The 20,705-nt window shown below is 34.8% G+C and overlaps 1 protein-coding gene across 2 annotated transcripts in view; it reads right to left on the reverse strand.

The window, feature by feature from the left end:
- Positions 1-20,705, reverse strand: part of ANTXR2 (ANTXR cell adhesion molecule 2) — a 169,981-nt gene that overhangs the window by 57,760 nt on the left and 91,516 nt on the right. Inside the window, exons 13-16 of one of the 2 annotated variants that reach the window (XM_024115417.3) lie at positions 9,621-9,665; positions 8,995-9,087; positions 3,206-3,373; positions 2,808-2,888 (exon numbers count right to left, since the gene is read on the reverse strand). In XM_024115417.3, the coding sequence (XP_023971185.1) occupies positions 2,808-2,888; positions 3,206-3,373; positions 8,995-9,087; positions 9,621-9,665 (387 nt within the window). Of the gene's footprint in view, positions 1-2,247; positions 2,889-3,205; positions 3,374-8,994; positions 9,088-9,620; positions 9,666-20,705 lie in introns of those variants that run through there. The other variant, XM_024115415.3, reaches the window with a different exon arrangement.

The following is a 20,705-nucleotide window of genomic DNA, read 5'->3' on the forward strand; positions in this document are numbered from 1 at the left end:
GGGGACTTTAACACCTCACTTAAACCAATGGACAGATCATCCAAACAGAAAATTAATAAGGAAACACAAGCTTTAAATGACACAATAGACCACATCGATTTAACTGATACTTATAGGACATTCCATCCAAAAACAGCAGATTACACTTTCTTCTCAAGTGTGCACAGAACATTCGCCAGGATAGATCACATCCTGGGTCACAAATCAAGCCTCAGTAAATTTAAGAAAATTGAAATAATATCAAGCATCTTTTCTGACCACAACACTATGAGATTAGAAATCAATTACAGGGGAAAAAAACATAAAAAACCACAAACACATGGAAAAATTAATAAATAAAAATAATAAGTGGTCCTGGGACAGCTTACTATTAACACACACAAGAAAATAATAAAATTAGTTCCTTGCTTTACCTTATTTACAAAGATAAATTCCAGATGAACTAAAGGTAAAATTTTTTAAAACTTTCTGAAGACAATACAAAAGAACATCTTTATGACATCAGAGTAGGGAAAGATTAATTAAATAGGACACAAAGTGTAAATCACAACATCAAGATTGATCAAATGGACACCAAAAGACACTTATCACAGAGTATTGTCAAAAATTTCTGTTCCCCTGGACTTTGAAGGTCATATTTGCCCCAGACTATCCACAAACCACTGTTCTTGGCTGCCTCAGAGATTTTGTTCATGATGCTTCATCTGTGGAAATACCCATTCCACCTAACTTCACCTGATGAAACCCTACTCATTTTCAAAGATAGAAGGCCCGTATTTTTGAAGAAGCATTTCCAAATTCCTCCAGGAAGAGTTAATCTCTCTTCCTCTATACACTCAAGAGTACTTGGCACCTACCTATAAATGGCCCAGATCACATTCTGGAATAAATTTTATTTTTGTAAGTATCTTGTTTCCCAAACAAATTTTAGGTTTCTTAAGGGCAAAGATTATAGTTTGTACCCACTCCCCAGTATCACCTAATGCCATTATTTGTGCATATTTACAATTCAAAAATTATTGAATTAAGTCAAAATTAGTACAAGTGAAAAAAGGCCAAAAAACTAAATTTTAATCATGAGAGTTAAAAGAATACAGAAAGTACTGACAAGAGTGCTGGAACCACTCTCTGTTTTTGCTAATACATCTTTAGTGCCAGCACTATACCCAACACTCAAAAAGATGAAAATTATTGAACAAATGAACCAATGTCTAACTTGGGGGACAGAAAACTAAGATAATACATGAAAACAATTTAAAAACCTGTAAAGTAAAAGTCTAGAATATTGAAGAATAGTGTTGTTATATGCTGTTCCAGAAGCAGAACTCCAGATCATGCATTAATTTAAACAGAAGCACAAATTTCATTAAATATAAGAACTTTCTATTAACCACAGTGGTTTGGTAATGAAAGAGGCTGCTTAATAAACCACCTGGTTCTCTCTACTTATGGTCCAAGCAAAGGGTAAATGATCTGTTGGGAATATTCCAGGAATATTTTCTTAAATTGCTTCTACAAATGGCTGAACTCAGATGTTTATAAAACTACCTCCATCTCATAGAAGTAAGATCTAAAAATTTAGATGTTTTGGTATTTTAAACACCTAGCTAGAATCATACAACATTAAATATAGCTTGGCACTGCAAAATAAATATTAATCTCATCAATTATTTCATCCTTAAAAAAAAAAAAGCCCATCAGACCTGAATAACCTAATGTCCTCCGAAGCTGAAATGAATGAAGTTCATGCACTTATTAAAACAGGATGATGATCACGTTGACACACAATGAAAAAATTCTGTTATTACTAACTGTATTGTGTCTCTGAACCAAACCTGCTCACTGTTACATATGAAAAGGTTTCAAACTATTTTTCTTATATCGATACAACAGGAAATAGTGCTTATATATTAAAGAAATTATAAAGCTGGAGTAATTCTAGCCAAATTTCCAAAAATAAAAAAGCCTCAAAAAGGCTTCCTTGGGACTTCCCTGATGGCACAGTGGTTAAGACTCTGTGCTCTCAGTGCAGGCGGTCCAGGTTCAATCCTGGCCAGGGAACTAGATCCCACATGCATGCCGCAACTATGAGTTCGCATGCCACAACTAAGGAGCCCATGTGTCTCAACTAAGGAGCCTGCGAGCCGCACCTAAGACCTGGTGCAACTAAATAAATAAATACATTTTTTTTTAAAAAGGCTTCCTTGATAGGGAAAATGCATATACATATATGTGTGTGTGTATTTATGTATGTATTTTTATACATAAGTGTGTGTGTGTATCTCACCATTGCAGATGTCCATAAGGCTTTATAACTTTCAAAGCACTTTCACATTTTCAACAACTTAGATTAAATCAACTTTGAAGGCAGGAAAATACTTATTTATACCTAAAGCAACAGAGGATCTGAGGCATGTACCCCAGGCCTCAATGCTAGCAAATGTTAGCAAGACTTACTAATCCCCATTCTGTCCTCCCCGCTGGGTAAAAAACCTCAGAACAGAACGTGACGTCATCCAAGTCAAAGGCTGAAGCATTGAGTGTGCTTATTAAAGTATGTGTACAGTGGACCTTAATTTTTATGTTACTTGAAAAGGGCCTCATGTTAAACTGTGGCTTGAAGACATATTCTAACAATAGATAATCATTTATTAAGCACCCTACTTAATAGGAATTTGCATGAGACCATAATAATTCCTTCTTCAGCTGTAATGAGGACTTCAGGTTCTTTTTGATTATTATTTCCCTCTCTTCCTTACACACACCTGAGCGGTCACTATTTTCCTAACACATCCCCACATACAAACCTCATCCCCTTCCTGAGGTCGCATCAAGGACACCCGGTCATACTGCCTCCGCAACAAAGCCCAGAGTGCATCCAGCCGACCCTAAAGGGAAACATGATCTGTAAATCCCTGGGGAATGTACTCAGCCTCTGCTTGTTAAATAAATGAGCTAAAATGAAGAAGGTAAAGCCTTATTTTCTCCTCTCATTTCTTTCATAAATTTAATGAATAAATAAATAACAAAAATGGAGTTTCTTGTTACTGAGAAATATTCAGTTGTTATAAGGTAAATTGAATGTCTGTTATTTGATATACCTTGGTCCTCCTGCAGATGGTTGCGGGGGGCATGCAGGGAGACTAAAAGGATTACACTTTCTCTAGGAAGTTGCCGTTAAATCCCACAAAGTTTGAACAGTCACCTTAATTGGCGTGTACCACTTTGTCTGAGGAGGCTGGAGTGTGGGTTTGGGTCGAGGTGGTCTGGGCCTAAGGGGCTCCTCTGGTTCTTCAGGAATGGTCACCACAGCATTTTTGGCTTTCTCTAGCCTTGCACCTTCCTCCGTAGATCCTTTATCACCCCAACGAACCTTTAAAACAAAGGGAAATACTGATATCAGACATATAGTGGCCTAGAGGAACATGCTCTTGCTTAGTTGGTTCTTTGATTCACCACCTCTGAGTCCAAAGATGAGTAGGTATCCTAGCTCCAAATTCCTACTCTTCTGAGATTTAATAGGTTTCTCACCACTCATGTATTTAATATTAAGATCCTAGAAATAAAGATTCTTTATAAAAATCTGGCATCTATTAAATTTGATGCAGCCATTTCTCCATTGTTTCAAACAAGGAGTTAATTTGTGTTTTACATACGAAATGCATGACAGTGTGTAACTCTATTCTCTAATTAGGTATGTTCTCCTTCTAGCTAAACACATACCTGTATATACTGATGACACTGGGTGAAATAGATGGTAATGATGATGATAATTAGCATTTATTGAATGATTATTATGTGCCAAGCTGCATTTAATCCATACAAAAATGCAGTGAGATAGACACTATGTTTTTGCTTCCAGATGAGGAAACCAAGATACAGAGAGGTTAAGTGATGAGCCCAAAGCCACACAGCTAGTAAGCAACAGGACAGGGATTTGAACATATGTAGTCTGAAGGGTGCAGTAAGTTTCAAATAGGTTTGAATTTTACAAATATATTTTATACAAAGGAGTTAATTTTTCCTTCCAAACTTTCCATCAAGTTTGACTAAGGCAAAAGTATGATTTAAACTTTAGCCTTTGGAATTAAAATAATTATATATGTTTTGCTCAACTTTGTAAAGCTCAACTTTGTAAAGTAGCTCTCAGTCTTTATTTCCTCTACTCATATGGGTATGGTTATTTGACATATCAATTTTTCATTGAGGAAGACAAATCTGAAAAGACTCTGCTTTGTAGAGAAAAATTCAGGGACACCAGGGAATTCCACAAATTTGGGAGGATTCCTTCCTCTGAAAAACCTAGACATTGAAAACAAGAAGGTCAAATGATGTTTTCTTTATTTTTCAATAAAAATTGGCTAAATTTTAGCCAAATTTTTTCATGTGTGGGCATGTGAAGAAGTTGTGGCCCCTGGAGAAAGGCTTTGTCCAACCAGGAACAGTAGAGAAGTCTAAAAACCAAGGACATTACCAAGGAAGACAAAGATAAGGGAAGCTCTAAAAAGAAACAGGAAGGCCTGTCCAGGGCACACAGTGGCTCACCAGAGTTGAATAATTTCTACAAAGAAAAAATGATTAAATTCTTTTTAAAAGCATTTTAATAACCTGAATTAGTGGGTAGGAATACAGATGATTACTGTTCATAGAAAGATCTATTCATAGCTTTTTGATAAGGCTTACTTAGATGTTTTTACCTTTTTTTACTACAATTTTAGAGTAGGTTTTCAATTTCAAGTGGACTCTGTTGAGTCATTAAAATGTATCTGTATCTTTCAGTGTTATCAGTGGTACTAGAATGTTCTTTATGAGGTCGTTAAAATTGTTTTAAACACCATTAAACCTTTAGAACTAGATAGTTGGCTTTCTTTCCAGAGAAATGACCTTCTCTTTCAAGTCACAGCATCTTCACCTAGATAAACTAAAACTTTAAAAATCTTTAGATATATCTAAATTGAACTAAGAAAATCTAAAACCAGAACACATCTCCTGCAGTTGTAAAGTCTCAATTTTAAGGGAAAAAATAAAAAACAAATGAAGATACATAGTCAAATAAACATATGAGTATCATAACAGAGAGAAGTAATTCAGAGTAGAAATATAAGTAGGTAAAATTTAGATCCATTCAGAAATGATGGATTTTTAACTTAGATTTTAACTAGCTCAGGCTTCACAGTTGATATCCTAGAGGTAATGGTACTCATATTCTTCCTCCAAGTATCATTGTACCATTCTCAGATAAAGAACATGAAGACAGTTGAACTAGAGTTCTGACCCAACATTGCATTTCTAAACGTATGATACGTAGTTGCTGAGGTCTAAAGGAAATGCATTAAATAAATCCATTAGTGTTAGTTCATGAAGTAGTTGTTTTATCATTATTATCACCATCACCACAGACAATACAACAATCAATTCTCACTCAATCTCACTCAAACTAGGAAACACTTTATATAGAGTTTTCCTAAAACTCTTAAAAGCAATTAAATATATATACACACTTATATGTATAAATTTTAAGATTTTAGTTTGACCACATTGAGATAGTCAAAAAGGATAAAAGAATAACAAGAATGGATTGCTAAAGGCAGCCTTAACAGAATTAATATATCTGACTTTTTACTATTTAAAAAAAAGTGCAAGCTTGATAGCTAAATTCTTCCAATTCTATTTGGCTTTCATGATAAACAATGAAATTCCATAATTTCCACAGCATATTTGGAGGTTATATCATAAAGGAGCAATTTCAGAATTGAGAAAAGAAACAAAAACAGTTTCACGCGGAACTGGCAGAAACACACATTTGAAGCCATTAGGTATTGTGGATCAGTTGTGCTAACAGCTGTTATTAACATCAGCTCAGTTCCAGCTTTCTGCAAACTGCGATTATGATAGTGTTTAAATATTTAGGAGGAAGAAAAAATTTCTAGGTAAAATCCCTATACTGGCTTAAAATAACATTGAGTTATGAAGATTTATTCTTTAATTCAAATGTGCTCATGATTTCTATAATTCCTTTCACTTTCCCCAGTTTAAACTGGGGAATATATTTAAGGAAAATACTTTTCAGGTTTGAATAGGCACTGTTTTAAAACAAGTTATGTTTTCTATTTTTCCTCTCCAAGTTTAAATTAGTTGATGTTTGAAAAAGTCTAAAGGCACTTAATTCTTAGTTTATTTTTTTCTTTGTTTTTTTTGGCCTCACTGTATGGCCTATGGGATCATAGTTCCCCGACCAGGGATTGAACCTGTGCCCCTTGTAATGGAAACATGAAGTCTTAATCACTGTACCACCAAGGAAGTCCCTCAGTTTATTTTTTATCGTGTATTTTTACATATCGTGTTTCCCCTTTGTGAAGCCCACATTTACTTTCTCATTTTTTTCTTCATTCTCATTTCCATTTCCATTTCGTTGATGGAGTACTACATAAAATGTAGCCAAGGGGCTTCCCTGGTGGCGCAGTGGTTGCGCGTCCGCCTGCCGATGCAGGGGAACCGGGTTCGCGCCCCGGTCTGGGAGGATCCCACGTGCCGCAGAGCGGCTGGGCCCGTGAGCCATGGCCGCTGAGCCTGCGCGTCCGGAGCCTGTGCTCCACAACGGGAGGGGCCGCGGCAGGGCGAGGCCCGCATACCACAAAAAAAAAAAAAAAAAAAAAAAAAAAAAATGTAGCCAAAATTATCCATGGCTAAAATGGACTCTGATTTATTAAAAGTTGGTGAGTCCTTCTCTTAAATTTTCTTCAGCTAAAAAGCTAGGGCAATATAATTTCACATTAATTAAGAGTTAATAACTAAAACACAAATAAATAAATTTCAATTAAATTTGAATTAAATTAAATTAAATTTTACATTTTAAGTAAAAGAGTCAGTAACTCTTAAAACGTGAAATGTGAGTTACTCAAGAATGTTCATGGGCCCTTGGCTTTCTTGACCATATTCCAATAATATGCCTTTTAACTCAGAACCCATTCAGTAGCTCATGCATAAACTTTTCTTTTTTGTAGAAAGACATCTTAATCTTTGGAACATGGAATATTGGAGTAACAAAAATCTGCCACAATTCCTCGTGTTTTTAGCAAGAACTAATATATCTGAATCTCACTGTCATGGGGTATTTTATATGTGTGGGTTTCAAAATGGAATTAAGTTTATTATTCTGAATATAAATTAGTACATGCTCACTGTCAAATAAGTTGGGAACAAACAGGGAAATATATAACACAAATTGAAGATCACTCCATTCAGAGAAAGCTACTAACATGTTGTGCTATTTCCTGTCAAACCCTTTTCCCCCTGCATACATCTTTTTATACACACATTTTGGAACGAGACTAAATAAACTAAAAATAAGCTATGACAGATCATATTTGGATATTCATATGTAATGATTTTATTTACAATTGTATTTTTTATATACGTAGGGACATCCAATCCACACTGTCCCCAACCTCTCCAATCCACACTGTCCCCAACCTCTCCAATCCTAGAATGACACAACAAAGGCAAATGAAAGGAAAATGACCTTCCTTCCATGTCAAGCAACAAGAGCTAACCTTGCCATGTTCTCTTGTACTGCTTGATATTCCCAATTACCCACTTGCAAACACAGAAGCAATATTTTCTCCAAAAGACAAATGTTGTAAGTTCTAGCACCTGCCTTTTCCATGGCTTATTGGTAATGAGGTACCTGTCTCAGAAGATATTTCAGCCATAAAGTGGCAAGCTCTTAGGAAAATGTGCATTATTTTAAGATCTAATGTGGTCAAGAAAATGAGAATCACTATCAGATGACTTAACCACTTTAGTAATGACAGTCATTTAAGTAAGTCTGGGCTTCTTTTGAAGAGTACTGAAATTTATGCTGAAAATGGGAAATTTTTCTTGGGAAACTGAATTTTATTGAAATGTATAAAAAGAGAAAATTGTGGGACTTCCCTGGTGGTCCAGTGGTTAAGACTCCACGCTTCCACTGCAGGGGGCACGTGTTTGATCCCTGGTCGGGGAACTAAGATCCTGCATGCCACATGGCACATCAAAAAAATTAAAAAAAAAAAAAAAAAGAAAGAAAAGAAAACTGCAACAGTTGTGAGGTTGTTAATTAGCTTATTGATTTGTGCTGGCAGTAATGGGACAAAACAGATATGACAGGAGACGTGCAATGATTGCGAAACACATAAAAACTCTTTCTTATCAAGAAATAAAATTAAAGAATAACTAATAAGAAAGAAATGCCAGGATCTGTGTTTAATAATAAAGTCACCATATCAATGAGAAAATTCCTCCAATTTCTCCTTCGGGTGGGATGTTGGCCTATCTATACTGTTGTTAAGGGCTCAGTGCTGACAGTGCTTGCTTATTATTAATTAATCCATCACTTTGAAAAATACTTCTGTGGTGGTAAGAAGACCTCATTTCATCTTCAAGATATAATATTTAAGTTCAATTTTAGTCCACGTTTTGCCAGTCTAAAAGTTTAATAGTCTATAAATGATATTTAATGTTAATTATGATTATTCATACTAAAACCTGTTAAAAAAAAGCCTTAAATGTACTTCCTCTACATTTGTGATAGGGTCTTATCCATGATATTGAATATTTTAATATTTTTCTCCTCAAATAGTACTTAACTATTGGATCTTTTCAAAGACAAGCATTGTTGCAACTTTAAGTAGCTGGCTTCTTCAAAGTTGATGTTCTCCGTAGTAATTTTTTCCAAAATAGTAAAAAAAAAACACCTAATTTTGTTTTGCCCTTTAGAATTCAGACATCTTATCAATGTAGTTCTTTGACTAATGAAGTCAGTTCTTCTTGAATAGTTTTGAAATGGCTAGGATTATTCCATAGAAAAAAAAATTGTCCAAAAAAGACCTAGTGTTAAGTAAAAATGGATGATATTAGAATATTGAATTGTGAAAAGTACAGTTTCCATGGCTTGATAGTTCTAAAACTACATATTCCAGATTAGCAGCTTCTAATTTTTTTTAAGATACCAACCTCCATTCTTTTAATTCCTCCAACCCCTCGACCACCATAATAAGAAGCATCCACGGTTGGCCATTTCTTGGTAGGCAGAGGTTCTTCTTCCTCCTATGAGGATAAAAGTTTTTAAAACTGAGTTTAATTAATTTCTTAAAATATTGCTTAGTTAGAACCAACTCACATTTAAATATTTTTCCAAATAATGACACTGATTTGGAAGAAATATAGTAAAAATTACATATAGCACATGTGGATGTATTTATGCTTATGTGCATAAATTTCAAGTGAGGTTCTACAGAATATGAGGACTCCTTCCATTCCACAATTTGAAGAATCTACCAGCTTGGATCTTCCAACTTTTTGTAAATAAGACAAGTGAGCAGAACTATTGATATATTGCTATAAAAAGTAAATTAAATCTCTATGTACTATTGATCCTGATGGCTAGTCTACGTTTATCAATGTGTGAAGGTCCCGTTCCTCTAACACATGAAAGAAATCATGAGAAGACAAAATATAATTGATTTTCATAATTTCAAAAGTCAATACATAGGTATCACAGTTATCTAATAACAATGTAATTGATCAAATTAGGGATAATATCTAAATACACCCACATAACTTATTAGGCACTCATTTACCTCTTTTGGTGCAGAGGGTGGTGGTGGAGGAGGATCCTTGATAACCTGTACCAAAAAAACAAAACCAAAAAAACAATCAAATGCAGAAACTTCAGTGACACAGGAAGGAGACAGAAAAGATGTATAAAAATAATTAGATTAATAAAATACTGTGGTGGCACCAAAGATGTCCCAGATGAACCTAGCCTCCCAAAACATATGCCCCCCTTTTGAACCTGGGCTTGTTTGTAACTGGCTTTGGACTAACTAGAAACTACTAGGTTTTCTTTGACTAACTAGCTAGCTAACTAGCACATTCATTCATTTTATCTTTATACTATAGATATAGCTTCAGTTTTCAGGTAAATAATGAGAGCAAAAATTGTCAAATATCTTGCACTAAGTGGCTCTTCTAATGCAAACATTTTTCACTTACAGTATGTCCCCTCAAATGGAGTAGGAATTTACTAATTCTTCCTGCTATGATTCACTGACTTTTTCAGAAATTGACAATACAAAGTTAGCTTGCTTTGGATGCGATAATAGAGAAATTAACATACTCTCTTCCCCCACCTTTTAACCTAGAAACAAATCAACCTCTTAGCCAAGAGTCCTTTCCTGTGAATCGTTACTCAATATATTATTTCATGAAATTTGATGTGGTTAATTCTTTATGTGAGAGGAATACAGACTGAGATCAAATTTAAATGACCTTTACTGGTACTGGGGTATCTGGACTTTCATACCATCATGATAGAAAATTACTGACCTAGGGCCAGTAGTGTCTGATAATTCAAGTACACATCCAAGTCTCTATACTAAGAAGAAAAACTGTTTGAAAATATAACTGCTTCACTTCATCTAAGGTCAAATGTTTCAATTATCTTATTAAATTTTTAAAATTTTAAAACAATAGTAGTTCTGAAAATGAATATCATCAAAGAATTATTACTACTGTTCAGGTATATTCCTATTATCATGAATATGTTTTTTAAAGACTGCATATATTTTAAAGATATATACTGAAACATTTTCAGATTAAATGATATAATTCTGATATTTTCATCAAAATAATTTGGGGTGGGGAAGTAAAGAGGTTATATATGAAATAAATTTAGCCATAAATTGAGAATCATTGAAACTAAGTAGACATGGGAGATTCATTATTTCACTCTTTCTCTTTGTATATGTTTGAAATTTTTCATAATGAAAGGCTTTTTTTTGTTGTTACTGATAATGTTTAGCGAATTGACTCATAATTTTCTTCATATATATTACTTTCATCATCAAATTTTAGTTTAGATCTAAATCTCAGAAAAAATGCAAACAGAACTACAATTACATAGATATAACTGGACAGTAATTTAATCTGAATGAATCTTGAACTAACTCATTGTAGCATTCAAACTTTTGAATGCTACAAGAAATGCTGTTATTTCTATTTAACCCTTCTGTTTAATTCAATTTTGTCTTATAAATAAACATAAAATCCCAGTTCTTTTACTAATATTGAAGGATAGAAATCTGTGAAGTTTTACATTTAGCTCAGAAACAAATGCCAGGAGAGGATAAAGATTTAAAATAATACTGTGGTAAAATAAAATAAAGGTTATCAAGCTACAGGTGCATTTCCTTTATAAAAAGGAAGCACTCATATTATCAACCTGCACATCCAAAGTCAATCAATGAAAACCAGATCTATCAATATTTCACAGTCAACAGGGTCAAAACCAACCTTATAAGCTTCATTTAAGAGCCAACTCTTCTTCCTATCTTCCTTGTTTCTTTCAAGTAAATCACTCTTTCCTTAAAGTTGCAGCCTTAAAATTTTCTCATAATCTATAATTTATTCTCACTTCTAAGTGACTTCACCAAATCATTTACCATGTTCAAAAGATTATTTGAAATATTCTTCTCTCTCTCTCCCTCTCCCTGTTCTATCTTTTCCTCTTTTCTTCCCCCGCCACCACGAATTCCCCCAATCCTCTCAAAGCAGATCAGATTACCTTAATATGTACAGATGCTTATTTGTTCTCCCTTAGCATTGGTCACAACTGATAATTTTATCTAACTCCAAAACACTGTAACTTCTGAGAGGATGGATTTTATGTCTGCTTTGTTCCTCACTGTATTCCCAGCACTTAGTAGAGTGTCTAGCACAAAGGAAGGAAAGAAGGGAAGTTAGGATGAGAGGAAAAGGAAGAAAGTGGGAAAGAGAAAAAAAGATAGAGGAAGGGATAAAGGGAGAGGAGGAGGAAGGAAGGAAGATCACGGGAAGAAGGAAGGATTCTTTGCATTCCATTCCTACTATCACTATCTAAAATCATGAACTCAAGATCTCTGGACCTTAAAAATATCTAGTACAATGTTTTTCAACTTCTCTAATACACATCCAACCAAAACTTCATTATTCTGAAAAATTCCCACCTAGCTGTAGTCCAACTATGTTTGAATTCCTGCAATAAAGAGAAATTCATAACTTCACAAAGCAATTTATTCCATTGGCAAGGAACTCACATCATTTGAAAAATTTTCCCCCAAAAGAAGCCAAAGCCTGCTTCTCCATAGTTTCCACCCTTTAGTCCTGATCCTAGAGTGTGGAAACACATGCATACACACAACTATTTTTAATTCCAGAAAAGAGCAGTGCCTATTTTTGAATACTTGGATAATAACCATATATCTATTGAATTTACACATCTGGACGCTAAACATCACAACCGTTTTTTGTGTAACAGTTTGAGTTATTGCGTCATCTTGGTCAGTTTCTTTAGTATATATTCATTTGAACAATATCTCAAAGTGTGGTTTCCAGAACTGATAAATAAGATTTTAAGTGTGGCCGATCCATTATAATTAAATGCATGGTGCTCAGGCAAAACAGATGCACCCCAGCAATCCTCACTTTGATTCTATGCATTTTAACTAATAACATATTGATAACATTGATTGATAGTCTATAATTACCATAGCTTTATTTTGGCATCAATGTCTACATGCTTTATTTGTAGCTAAATTAGACCTCTAGCTTGTTCCTCTATCTATAACTCATCCTTCATTCTAACCTATGTAGCCAGGTCACTATTTTTCTAATAGAAGCTCAATTGATCGTTTCTCTAGTCAAAATGGATCAAAGGTTCCAGTGGCCACAACTGAACTCGAGGAATTACTGAATTTTGGGGAAGAAGCTTACCACTCAGTTTTGCAAACTACCATAAAGTGCTCTCCAGAGTTCTCTCACTAGGAAAAGCCCAAGGTACATCCTTCATTCTGCTAAGTCTAAGTATAATGTACCCGAACTCATTTTCATTTCCTTGTGAGGATTTCAAATTTACTCTACTTATTGCGTGTATATCTTGTACTGATATATAAATTTCTGAGGACTTAAATAGTATCCCCAACCCTGTTCTATGCTATATCTCCTAAGAATTACTGAACATCCCCCTCCATAACACTTCCTTTTTCATGTCATATTTATCATGTTGATTATCCTGCATAGCATCAAGTTTTAGTATTAATATGGGTAAACTGAGTCTCAATTTAAAATCCTCATATGACCACTGGTGACAAACTCACAGCAGGATAATGAGAGGCATCTTTGCCTTCTTTATCAGAGACTCTTTAATCTGTTATCATAAGCCACACCTGGAAATGCAAACTCCTTTTTCAGTACATCTACACGAGCCACCTCTTGAATTGTTATTGTTCAAATGCCTCAGCACGGTATAGTTCAACCCTAACACCCTATGTACAAACACCCCTACACGTGTACCTCTAACTCCAGGCTGACTGAAGATCCCTTTGCTACCCCCCAAAAAATGACCATTTCCATATTAAGTCCCATCCAGCCGTTACAGAGTAGTCCACCAACTTTCTATCGCTTTATCTAGAAGCTTTGAAACTTCTAACAATATACGTGCTGCACAGTTGGACAATTCATGCTTCATCAGTGTGGGTTTATATATTTATTTTGGAATTTTTCAATTACCCCTCAAAACTGTAGAGTTCTTAGGGGCAATATCATTTCTCCCTCTGAAAATATCACAGCACCTAATAAAGTGCTCTGCAAACAACAGATACTAAAAATATGATTGAAAGTGAGCTGAAGAAACGAGCTGAGAATGTTCACAAAGGCTCATAGCCAACCTCTAAATTTATAAGAAAAATACAGAGGGAAAAAAAAGATATAAATGATAACCAATAGAGAAAGATTTCCATGAAACTAAAATATTGCTAGTTCCAAAGAAAATGAAGTATCAAATTTCTCTTTCAACCAGTAAAGTCAGAGAGCTAATGAACTCAAAGACAGACGGGAAAATGTAAGACCATGCTAAGTTTCTTCATCTGGGAAATAAATTTGATTCACTGTAGGTCCTTTCCAAAATGAAAATTATAATAGAATCATAAAACAAAATACATATCACAATATTTCCACCAAGTTTTTTTCTTCTATGCCATTACATAATTAAGTAGGCCATATGTCTACATACATTTCTATTCACCTTATTCCAGAAAAGAACTTTAGGGTTTGTTTTTCCAATAATGTGTAATTAATCTTATGTATGACTAAATGTATTGCTTCTTATAAATTTAAATTGATTTTGAAATTCTGGCAAGTATATTTTCTTCATTGTTAACAATGAAAACAAAACCCTTAATACTCTACATAAATCAAATTTTGACCTAGTAGATTAAGAGATACCACCACCACAACAACAAATAACAGCACTTTCAGAAACTGAAGCAGAGCAAAGGCTCATCAGTGTGCTGTTAATACTATTAACAATAACGACATTTATTGGTGCTGCCATATGCCACGCACTCTATATTTCTCTCATTTTCATAAAAATCCTATGCAGTTACTATGCTTATTTTAAATACAAGGAGAGGGAGGCCTGAATTCAGTAACTTGTCCAAGGATACACAAAGAGAAAACATTAGAATTAGTATTTGAACTGTTCCATCTTCCTTGAAACTCTGGGTTCAACTTCCTCTGCCACATGACATCCTTTACAAATAAGGTTTGGATTGCAAAGGGAAAGGGTGCAGGAGAAAAGGCTTAAGATGTGTTGAGAGTTTATTACTTGCTGGGATGAATGCATGGATGGATGGTTAGATAGATGGATGGATAGATAGATAGATGGATAGATGGATATAGATAGATATAGATCAATATTTATGGTAACTGTGTGAGATAGATGTTATCATCCCCATTTTATAGGGACATAACATATTCATTCATATGCCCACCATCATTGCCCTAGAAATGTTGGAAGAGGAAATAAGTTTTGTGTGTGTGTGTGTGATGTTTCAAAATGCTCCCTCTCTCCATTCTACCACACAGCTTCATAAGTAACGAAGGAGAGTGAAAATAATCTGAAGCCATTCAGCACCAAAGCCAAAAATGGCAAAAGTCTGGGTCCACTGATATTTCTACATTTCAGTAAAATTAGTTCAGGAGAAAAGGAAACCTGACTGTTGGTCCAAATACATTAAAAATAACAGTCATGAGAATCCCATTCTTGTATTAAATAGTGCAAGAACACATTCATCTTTGAAAAGGATGTATTCATAAGCACCATATTTTATGAGAATTTGCAGATTTTAAAAGGCATAATATTGCCTAGTTGCCAGGATTTTTTCCACTTAGCATCCTTCAGCTCGGTATTGAAGATTCTGGAAAACACTTTCACCACTTTGTGAACCATATGCAGACTTTGATTCTTCTCCAAGTTTTTTTTTTCATTTGTTATTATCATCATCAGGGAGGATTACATCTCATCTACTTAGCTGTTAGAATGAAGATTTCAGTTTGGAGGAGAGCCGATTTCTTAAATAAAAAAAAAAAGTTAGCTGCTTCAGGCAACAGTCCTTTTGATCTGCTCATTAACACTTTTCAAATGTTCGAGTGATGTGGGCATTCTTTGAGCTAGAAAATGTCAGTACAGGAGACTGCAGCCAGCTTGATGCAATCATATGTTCCAATATTCAGAAAAGAGTGAAAAGAACTGTCAACAGTGAACTGCCTTGGATTAAAAAAAAAAAAGATACTGTATAACGACTGTAGATCAAGTAGTATTTCAGAACCGATTCTTGCCAGTGACAGAAACAAATGCCCAATTTATCAGCAATGTCATCTAAGCGCCTAAGAGCCCACAGACTTAGACAAATCATTCTTAGTGTTTACAAAAACTTGTTTAAAATATATGTGGGATTTCCTTTCATTCTTCCCTTTCTTTTTGATAAGATCAGAGAGCAAGTGTAGTGCCTTTCCTCTCATGAATACAAAGTTCTCTGACATAAGTATTTGGGAAGCCCTTTTCTGAATCCCACAAAGTTAGGTGCTTTCAACATCCAGACCAAGATATAGTCCCGGTTATCTCACTTCCCTTTCCTTTCCTCCTTGACAGACTCATCAAGGTTCAAAGAGTCTGCTTTGAACAAATAAATAGCTACTTGGAAGTCTGGACAATAAATATAATTTTAAAGGCCAAATGGAGACTAGGAAGAACAGTGTGAGAGTATACACTCCCGGAGTTAAGTAAAGGTGCTGCTGTCAAAGCAAATAAACTAAGACCAGGAAGGGTTTGATACTGTGTTTTGTAAATGATGCTCTGTTGGAAAACATCACCATGGAAGCAATAAGTACTAACATCACACTCTATTTCAAGGAGGCAACCAAACATAAATCATTTTAATTAATGGTGCAAGGAAGGCATATTAAAAATTTAAATTACTTCTGTTTTATTGTGCATTCTAAAAAAAAATCAGGCTGCTCTCAAAGTAACTCAATAAAGGCACCAACAGCCCTCCTCAACAATAAAAAACAAGTGCAATGTAGAAGCATTATTACTATTTAGAAAGAACAACACAGCTGTTGCTGGCTAAGAAAATGACTCCATAGAGCTCCAGTCAGATATAACCTCATCACGAAAGCTCAACTTACTTATAAGCAAATTGGGCTTTAAAAGGATAACTTTTTTAATGTCTTTTTAAATTAAGATTTATGAGATCTTTCTGTAATGTCTTAAATGCACTAAGGAAAAATGAGCTTGCAATTTTCCCTTGCGGATGGAGAACTTTGGCCAAGGACACTAGATCAAAGTGAACATTTATCATTTCCAGCATATTCTGATATTTATTTGCAGCTGGATAACACACTCTAATTGACAACACTCTAGAAAGCCTTTGTTTGCCACATCATTAGCATTACATCTCTAATTCTGGAGAATGTCTGGTTACTCCAAATGATGCAACTATAGGACTGTCAGTTCTGCCATCCTGATAGTAAAACAGATCTTCCATAAACTCAACATACATTCTAAGCTAACAATGATGAAAAGAGCTGTATTTTCTGATATCTCACTCATGATTCAGTACATGATTTTGTTAACCTCTCCTACCCCCTTTTTTAATTTAAGGGAAAAGGAAGGATGCTGCTGATGTTTGTTATAGAGAAGCGGTTAAAGGATGGATGTGAGGATACTCAATGAGCAGGATACAGACTCGTAAACAGATGGTGAGAAATAACTTCACACAAAAATGAAAACTTTCCCCCTTATGGAATAGTTTGCAAACTCAGCATACTCTGTAATTCACTAATGGTAGCACCTAAAATTCCAGCTTTGCAGAAGGGTTCTATTATTATTATTATCACCAGATAAAGTTCTCCAAATATCATTGGTTTAGATTCTATTTGTCATGGAAAACCTAGGTACACAGAGGACACAATTCTGCAACATTTTAAATGATACCATCTCTCTCCTTTATCCTTGAAAATACTCATTAAAATGAACTGAAAGATTGAAAATTTTAAAATAGTCTCATATTAAAAGCATCGTTGGTGGCCAGATATTCTATTGCAGGGGGTTTTCTCTAACCTTTTTTATTCTATGTCCCTCTTTGACAATCTGGTGAACCTATGAACCCCTTCCCAGAATAAATAAGCTAAATTAAAATACACAGGATTAAAAAGAATCCAATTGTATTGAAATATAACTGTAAAAATCTATTTTTAAAAAGAAGAAACCAAATCTGTGATACAGAAATACTATGTGCTTCTTTATTAATTCATTAAATTATGAAATATAATAGTAGGTCTAGGAACTATTATAATTTTTTGAAGTATAATTGACTTACAATAGTATATTAGTTTCAGGTGTACAGCACAGTGATTCAATATTTTTATACCATACACACTTATAACAATATTATAGACTATTTTATCTGTGCTGTACATTACATCCCCATGACTAATTTATTTTATAACTTGTAGTTTGAACCTCTTAATCCCCTTCCCCTATTTCACCCATCACCCCTGCTCTCTCCTCTGGCAACCACTAGTTTGTTCTCTGTATCTATGTCTGTTTCTGTTTTGCTATATTTGTTCCTTTGTTTTTAGGTTGCACATATAAGTGAAAACGTACGGTATTTGTCTTCCTCTGTCATAATCTTGAAGTAGTAGTGATATGTATCTGAATATGAATGGGATTGTTCTGGCCTCTTACAGCAAATAACAAGCACCCTGAGAAAGCTGACCATGGAACTTTGCTGTCAATAGGTTCTAATAACATATATAAGTTGGATACTTCTGAAAATTAGAAACCTGTTTCTTTGACAAATCCCTGGTCACTCTGAAACAGTGAGTAAATTCTACTCAGTATATAAAGCATTGCATATTTACTTTACAGTTACCCAAAACAAAACAGAATGGTAATTCTAATTTTAAAGAATGCACATTGGTTTTAATTGTCATGGAACCATCTCCCATCTTACAACCTCTTGTACTTCATAAACAGTTTTTGTAATGAGTTGATCTAGAAACATATTACATGTGAATTCCCCAAATCAAGAGCCCTGAGCAGTGATTCTCAACCCTGGCAATTATCAGAATCATTTAGGAAATCTATTAGTTTCTTAATGTAGCTACAACAAATTACCACCAACTTAGTGGTTTAAAACAACAGAAATTTATTTTCTTACAGTTCTGGATGCCAGGAGTCCAAACAGAGTCTTACAAAGCTGAAATCGGGTTTTAGAAGAGCTGATTGTTTCTTCAAGAGCCAGGGGAGTATCTGCTCCTTGCCCCTCCCAGCTTCTGGTGACTGTCAGCGTTCCCTGCCTAGAAGCTGCATCACTTCAATCTCTGCCTCCATGGTCATACTGCCTTTTCCCCTTCTGTGGTCTTATCTCCTCTGCCTCCCTCTTATAACGGCACTTGTTATGGCATTTAGAGCCATCTAGGTCATCCTAGATAATCGTCCTATTTCAAGATCCTTAATTTAATCATATCTGCAAAGTCCCTTTTGCCATGTAAGATAACATTCACGGTTTCCAGGAATTAAGACCTGGATATATTTAGGGATCATTATTGATCCTAACAGAGGGGCTTTCCTAAACCATACTGATCCCTGGAGATGTCTCACCCAACCAACCTTTCCCCTCAGAGAGAGGCACTACCAATGGAAATCTGACAGCTACTACTCTGAGAGCCTTCCAGTTATTAGGAACAGAAAAAACCCTGAGAACCACTGCTTAAGATATAAGTAACACTGTCATCTCTGAGTCTTTAATTAAATATCTGTGAACTTTTAATCTCTGAACAATGAATGGTTAAATTATTTCATAAGATATTTTTTAAAAATATGAAATGATTGAATGAAGAATGTGTGACAGATATTGGTGCCTCCGTTCAGGGCTTTTTTTCCAGTATTTCTATCTTGATAAGAGCTCCTGAGCATATGATTGCTGACATAATCTAAATGTGCCTGAAAACAGACATTATAAGCTGTTTAATCATGTTTTAGTTGAAAGGTTAAATATTTGGCCCTAGTACTTAAAAGACAATCAAACCAAAGAAATTTGTAAAACACCAAGCTGAAATAAATACATTTCATTTCCCATGAAAAAGTAATATTACTGATAATGATAAAGTGCAAAATGATCCCTAATAATTTAATGCTGCTTAAAAATTGTTAAGCTACAGAAATATAGATCAATGGAACAGGATTGAAAGCTCAGAGATAAACCCAAGCACCTATGGTCAACTAATCTATGACAAAGGAGGAAAGAATATACAATGAAGAAAAGACAGTCTCTTCAATAAGTAGTGCTGGGAAAACTGGACAGTCTCATGTAAAAGAATGTAATTAGAACACTCCCTAACACCATACACAAAAATAAACTCAAAATGGATTAAAGACCTAAATGTAAGGCCAGACACTATAAAACTCTTAGAGGAAAACATAGCAAGAACACTCTTGGATAAAAATCACAGCAAGATCTTTTATGACCCACCTCCTAGAGTAATGGAAATAAAAACAAAAATAAACAAATGGGGCATAATGGAACTTAAAAGCTTCTGCACAGCAAAGGAAACCATAAACAAGATGAAAAGACAACCCTCAGAATGGGAGAAAATAATGGCAAACGACTCAATTTACAAAGGATTAATCTCCAAAATATAGAAACAGCTCATACAGCTCAATATTAAAAATATCAAACAACCCAATCCAAAAATGGGTGGAAGGCCTAAATAGACATTTCTCCAAAGAAGACATACAGATGGCCAAGTGGCACATGAAAAGCTGCTTGACATCACTAATTATTAGAGAAATGCAAAACAAAACTACAGTGAGGTATCACCTCACACTGGTCAGTATGGCCATCATCAAAAAATCTACAAAAAAAAGAAAAAAAAAAGAAATGAAAGAGGAGACATCAATACAGATTCCACAGATATTAATATTATAATAAAAGAATACTATAAAAAACTTTATGCCTAAAAATTTGATAACAGATTAAATGGATCAATTCTTTGACAGATGCAATGTGCCAAAACTCACACAGGAAGAAGTAGGTGATCTGAATAGGCTGATATTAAAAAAAAAATCTACAAACAACAAATGCTGGAGCGGGTGTGGAGAAAAGGGAACCCTCTTGCACTGTTGGTGGGAATGTAAATTGATACAGCCGCTATGGAGAACAGTATGGAGGTTCCTTAAAAAACTAAAAATAGGGGCTTCCCTGGTGGCACAGTGGTTGAGAATCCGCCTGCCGATGCAGGGGACACGGGTTCGTGCCCCGGTCCGGGAAGATCCCACATGC

The sequence above is a fragment of the Physeter macrocephalus genome, chromosome 7 (genome assembly GCF_002837175.3).
Source record: "Physeter macrocephalus isolate SW-GA chromosome 7, ASM283717v5, whole genome shotgun sequence".
Lineage (NCBI taxonomy): Eukaryota > Metazoa > Chordata > Mammalia > Artiodactyla > Physeteridae > Physeter > Physeter macrocephalus.